General features: G+C 45.3%; 1 protein-coding gene across 1 annotated transcript; it reads left to right on the top strand.

The window, feature by feature from the left end:
- The first annotated feature begins 770 nt into the window (after positions 1-770).
- LOC127442186 (uncharacterized) lies at positions 771-1,762 on the top strand. The gene is made up of 3 exons (XM_051700030.1): positions 771-820; positions 977-1,568; positions 1,649-1,762. Exons 1-3 carry the CDS (start codon positions 771-773, stop codon positions 1,760-1,762), a joined length of 756 nt encoding a protein of 251 aa, XP_051555990.1.
- Positions 1,763-6,359: the final 4,597 nt, after the last annotated feature.

Genomic DNA, 6,359 nt, shown 5'->3' on the forward strand with positions numbered 1-6,359 from the left:
CATTCTGTCTCCCAGAGATGAATGTAGTTTGGTGCAAAAAGTGCAAATCAATCCTAGAACAACAGCAAAGGACCTTGTAAAGATTCTGGAGGAAACAGGTAGACAAATATCTATATCCAAAGTAATGGACAATCACCCCAAGCATTCCTCCAAAGTTGTGGCAAAATGGCTTATGGACAATAAAGTCAAGGTATTGGAGTGGCCATCACAAAGCCCTGACCTCAGTCCGATAGAAAATTTGTGGGCAGAACTGAAAAGCATGTGCGAGCAAAGAGGCCTACAAATCTGACTCAGTTACACCAGTTCTGTCTGGAGGAATGGGCCAAAATTCCAGCAACTTATTGTAAGAAGCTTGTTGAAGGCTACCCAAAATTTTTGACCCAAGTTAAACATTTTAAAGGCAATGCTACCAAATATTAACAAAGTGTATGTAAACTTCTGACCCACTGGAAATGTGATGAAAGAAATAAAAGCTGAAGTAAATCATTCTCTCTACTATTATTCTGACGATTAAATGTCAGGAACTGTGAAAAACTGAGTTTAAATGTATTTGGCTAAGGTGTATGTAAATGTATGACTTCAACTGTAAAGTGTTATTAAAAGACTAAAAATATACTTGTATTCAAAGAGACTGACATTCCCTCTGTAGTAACCTTAAGTTAAAGGAATGTACGGGGTTCAAGTAAAGCTCTATCAACATCTGTGACATACTGTTGATTACCTGTCACGGATCTGGGTGTCTGTTACAGAAGACCAGACCACCTAAAATCATGAACCCAGCAGGTTCTGACCCCATCCAGGAGCTGGTTGATGCATTCCGGTGTGCAATCACTCACTGTTTGGATCCCACGGCACTTCCGCAATTCCTTCTTCGGTCTATTCCGCCAGTCCCGTGGTTAACCCAGCACCATACTCTGGATTGGTGGAGAACTGCAGTGGCTTTTTGACCCAGTGTTCACTCGCTCTTGACATGCAGCTGCAACGATTTCCCACAGAGCGGGATAAGGTGGCTTACATTACTGTGCAGTGGGCACAACCTCTCTAGTCCAGTAACCCAATCCCTTGATAGCTTTACCCAAAATTTCCGAGAAGTTTTTGGACGCCCGGTTGGGGATACTTCAGTCTGTGAACAACTGTATAACCTTCGTCAGGGTGAGAGTTCAATCAACGAGTACGCCCTTAAATTCCGCACCCTAGCCGCCTCCAGCAGATGGAATGAGCCAGCTCTTCTAACCACCTACCGCCTGGGACTTGAGCCAAGGTTGCGGCTGCATCTCTCTTCCTTTGATGACTCCATGGGGCTCGAGCGCTTCATCCAGCTCTCCATCAGAGTGGCAAATAGAATGAGGTCCTGCCTCGATGAGTTACCCGCTTCGCAGTTCCCACCTGTCTCCTCGCAACACTCCTCAGCCCATGGTCCAGAACCGGACAGTGAAGTAATGCAGATAGATGCTTTCCGGCTATCCTCAGCAGAGCGCCAACACCGGCTGACCCAGCGGTTGTGTTTGTACTGTGTCGGAAAGGGACACGTCATCTCGGCATGTCCCATTCATACTCCACGCCCACTGGTGAGACACATACACACTCCCAGGGTTTGTCCCTCTATTAACTAATGTGACTCTGACTGCTTCTGTTTTTTCATTCATAGTACCTGCACTTCTCGACTCACGGTCAGACGGCAACTTTATTTCCGACACTTTCTGCAACCAGCTCCGTCTCCAAAGACAGCCGTGTGACCCCAACCTCCAGATCCAAACAATAAACGGCAAACCCCTCGGTAGGGGTTACATCCATCACTAGGTAGGTCCAGTCAAACTTCATGTGGGATGCTTACACACTGAAGAAATAACTTTACTGTTTCTGGAGAATTCCACCGCCGATATAGTCCTGGGGCATCCTTGGTTCATCCTTCATTCCCTGAACATCTCTTGGTCCACCGGCGACGTCCTGAAGTGGGGTTCACAATGCTTTCCGACCTGTTTCCCTGACCTGCCTACTCCAAACCTCCTTAATTCAGTCAAGGAACCTCTTCCTCTCAATCTCAATAACACCACAATTGAGAGCCCAGCCAGTTCTCATCCCATTGAAATCCCTTCTTGTTACTCCCACTTCCATGACGTCTTCTGCCCCCTACGTGCCTCACAGTTACCTCCTCACCGACCATGGGACTGCGCAATAGACTTTCTCCCTGGTGAGCCAGTGCCCCATGGCAAAATATACCCTCTCTTCATTCCAGCGCAAAAGGCCATGGAGGAATATAAAGAGGAGGCCCTTTCCCAGGGCTACATCAGGCCTTCCACTTCCCCTGCTGCTTCTAGCTTTTTCTTTGTAGCGAAGAAGGATGGAGGCCTCCGTCCCTGCATTGATTACCGCTCCCTCAACAAAATAACCGTTAAGTTCTGGTATCCACTCCCCCTCCTCCCTGCTACCTTGGAATTATTGAGAGGAGCAACTATTTTCACCAAGCTTGACCTGCGTAGCGCTTATAACCTCATTCGAATCCGGAGGGGAGACGAGTGGAAGACAGCCTTTGTGACACCTACCGGCCACTACGAGTACAGAGTGATGCCGTATGGCCTGGTCAACACCCCCTCTGTGTTCCAGGGCTTCATGAATGAGGTGTTCCGTGAGTACCTCCATCAATTCGTCATCGTCTATATCGACAACATTCTGGTGTACTCCCAGAACGAGACCAACCATCGTCAGCATTACAAGCTTGTGTTTAAGAAGTTGAGGGAATACCACCTATACCTCAAGGTGGAGAAATGTTCATTTCACCAGAAATCCCTCCATTTCCCATATATATATATATATATATATATATATATATATATATATATATATATATATATATATATATATATAATATCAGTCCAGGAGGCATTCAGATGGATGAAGGGAAGGTAGAAGCTGTGCGAGCCTGGCCCACTCCAACCACCATTAAGGAACTCCAACACTTTCTTGATTTTGCCAACTTCTACCGCCAGTTTATCAAGAACTACAGCTCCCTCACTGCTCTGCTAACCTCACTTCAAAAATCCAAGCCTAAGTCTCTGTCCTGGACCCCCATGGCCTCCTACGCCTTCCAACACCTTAAGGATACCTTCACTACAGCACCACTTCTCGTCCATCCTGATCCCAGCAAACCTTTTGTGGTCGAGGTAGATGCCTCAACTACAGGTGTAGGAGCCGTCCTCTCTCAGAAGCAGGGGAAACCACCCAGACTCCATCCTTGCGCCTACTTTTCCAAAAAGCTCTCCCCGGCAGAGCAAAATTACGATATCGGAAACTGGCTGTCAAACTGGCACTAGAAGAGTGCCGACATTGGCTGGAGGGGGCCCAACATCCTTTTCTGGTACTGACAGACCATAAAAACCTAGAGTATCTTATGGAAGCTCGTCGCCTTAATCCCCGCCAAGCACGATGGGCACTCTTCTTCACGCGCTTCAACTTCACCATCTCCTATTGTCCAGGTGACAAGAATATTAAGGCAGATGCCCTTTCCCGTCTCCACACCCTAGAGGAAACCCATGAGGAACCGGACACCATTCTTCCTCCTCGCATTATTGTAAGCCCAATCCAGTGGTCCCTGGACAATAACATCGCAGAGGCCCCTGCCACTGAACCAGCTCCGCCGGGCGGTCCTGCCAATAAGACCTATGTACCCTCTTCCCTACGGCTAACTCTCATTGATTCTGTACACTCTTCCTTGGGCACTGGCCACCCTGGGACTAATAGGACCCTCTCACTCATCCAGGACTGGTTCTGGTGGCCACGTATGGACAAAGATGTCTGAAGGTTTGTCCGAAGTTTTGTCCAAGGATGTGCCGAATGTGCTATCTCTCCCGAACTCCACGCCAACTTCCAGCTGGCAAACTACTTCCTCTGCCCATTCCTCGTCGGCCCTGGTCACACCTAGGGGTCGATTTCATTATGGATTTGCCATCCTCTGAGGGTTTTACATGCATTTTGGTGGCAGCAGATCATTTTCAAGGCCTGCAAGTTGATTCCCCTCAAGGAACTTCCCACCGCCCTAGAAACTGAAACTCTCTTCAATCACGTTTTCCACAATTATGGAATCCCAGAGGATATAGTCTCCGACAGAGGCTCACAGTTCATCTTCAGAGTCTGGAGGGCTTTCTTTTCACTCTTAGGTGTAACCATCAGTCTTTCTTCCAGTTACCATCCACAGAGAAACGGTCAGATAGTAAGGAAGATTCAGGAGATCAGACATTTTCTCAGAACCTTCTGTCATCGCCGCCAGAACCGTTGGAGTCGTTTTCTGTCCTGGGCCGAGTACACACAGAACTATCTACATCAGCCCTTCACTAACCTTACACCCTTCCAGTGCGTACTCAGCTACCAGCCCCCTCTCTTTCCATGGTCAGGAGAACCATCAGACTTACCAGCTGTTGACCATTGGTTTAGAGAGATTGAGAGGGTCTAGGACTTGGCTCACCACCACCTGCAACGGGCTGTGCACCGCCAGAAATTCCTTGCTGATAACTGGAGTTCTCCCACTCCCACGGACCATCCAGGGCAGAAGGTGTGGCTCCCCATGAGGGACATCAGGCTGCGTCTCCCGTGCAAAAAGTCCCCGTTACATTGTCCCTTCACCATTACCAGAAAAATTAACCCTGTCACTTTCCAACTCCAGCTCCCCTCCGAATATCACATCCATCCTGCTTTCCACATTTCTCTTCTGAAACCTTACCACCCGTCCCTCTCTCCTCACTCCTCAGAATCCGATCCTGCTGACGATCCCCCCCAGCTGCTACTCCTGGAAGACGGACCGATCTACGCAGTTCGAGACATCCTGGACTCCCGACGCCGTAGGGGTCGTCTTGAGTACCTCGTTGATTGGGAGGGTTACGGTCCAGAGGAAAGATCATGGATACCTTGAGATGACATCCTGGATCCCACCCTTCTTTCCAACTTCCACGATACTCACCTTGGTCGTCCAGCTCCTCGTGGACATGGTCGTCCATGGCATCGGGAATCACGTCCCTCTGGAGCGGTCTGTGGAGGGGGGGGGGGTAATTTCACGGATCTGCCGGACACTTCCAGCACTAATATTCTACCATCCCTCTCCCCTGAGTACTGATCATCTGCACCTGCCCCTCATCACTGCATCAATCAGCTCCACTACATAAAATCCAGATTCTCTTTTCACTCTTCATCTGGTCTCGAATTAGAAAACAGACTACTTACCTGCTACCGCTGTTATCTTCATTGAAGACATTCCCTTGCATTCTCTTCCTAGTTTTTAACTAGACTTGAACTTGCACAACTCGTCCTTCAGTAGAGCAAGATCTGCTGCTGCATTCATAGAAGTAAAAAAATACACAAAAACAAATAAATGAATCTTCATTCAAACACTCAACGGAGAGAGGAAATAGTCTGCTTGAGCACAATACCATTCAACTCCAGTTCACTTCCCTGCTGGTTTATCAATGCACATATTTATACACATGTATGTATGTTTATAATTCTTAACAGACCTCCCTGTGTTGAGCTCTTCTGGGTCAGTGCTGCTGTTTGTCCAGTAGGGGCCAGTAAGAAGCTCTTGTAGTTTATGACAGAAGGCAGTTGTTGGGTTTGTCATTTGTAGCTTTCGGAGGTGATTGTTCCCTTCGAGGCTCAATACTGTAAAACATTGGGGAGAAATATCTATCAACAGACATCATGTGTGAATGATTTTTATAAACTATAACATCCTTTCTGTTTTGTTTCTAATGACTTTTACTGGTATAAATGACAATCAGATTGACCCTTAAAGCTCTGAGGATGTTTTTAAAGATTTCCTGTGTCAGTGGCATACCCAAAATTAAAGACTTATATATATATATATATATATATATATATATATATATATATATATATATATATATATATATATATATATATATATATATACATATATTAGGTCTCTCAGTCAGTAAAATTTTTAATTGCAATTAATCACTTTTTATTTATTTATTTATTTATTTTTATTGCGATTAATCGCAGATTTTGAAAATGCTGAAATTTGACACCATATATATGTATTTTCCTGTCAAAATGCATTTATTTCCATCTTAGGAAAGAAAACAAAACAATATGTTACAATATAATGCTTTATTAACATTTTCCAAACAAAGCCTTCCACAATATAATTTCACCTATTCAAGTAACATTAAACATTTCCCAAAGTCTAATTGGGAGGTTGACTTATTGAAAGAATTAGTCCCCATAGGTTGAGTATTCATGCATATTTTCATATTTCTATATTCATAATTTTACATTTAAAATATTCATCTAATTATTTATGCATTTGCAACTGCTGTTTAAAAGTATTTATTCCTGCTCTGTGAAAATAC

Source organism: Myxocyprinus asiaticus, chromosome 6 (genome assembly GCF_019703515.2).
Source record: "Myxocyprinus asiaticus isolate MX2 ecotype Aquarium Trade chromosome 6, UBuf_Myxa_2, whole genome shotgun sequence".
Lineage (NCBI taxonomy): Eukaryota > Metazoa > Chordata > Actinopteri > Cypriniformes > Catostomidae > Myxocyprinus > Myxocyprinus asiaticus.

What these genes read in the sequence shown, in the direction of transcription:
- LOC127442186 (XM_051700030.1), top strand. Translation starts at nt 771, where the DNA reads ATGAACCCAGCAGGTTCTGACCCCATCCAGGAGCTGGTTGATGCATTC. An exon ending in GAGCTGGTTGATGCATTCCG is followed by an intron (nt 821 to 976) that starts GTGTGCAATCAC and finishes CTTGACATGCAG; the next exon opens with CTGCAACGATTTCCCACAGA. An exon ending in TTCATACTCCACGCCCACTG is followed by an intron (nt 1,569 to 1,648) that starts GTGAGACACATA and finishes TTTCATTCATAG; the next exon opens with TACCTGCACTTCTCGACTCA.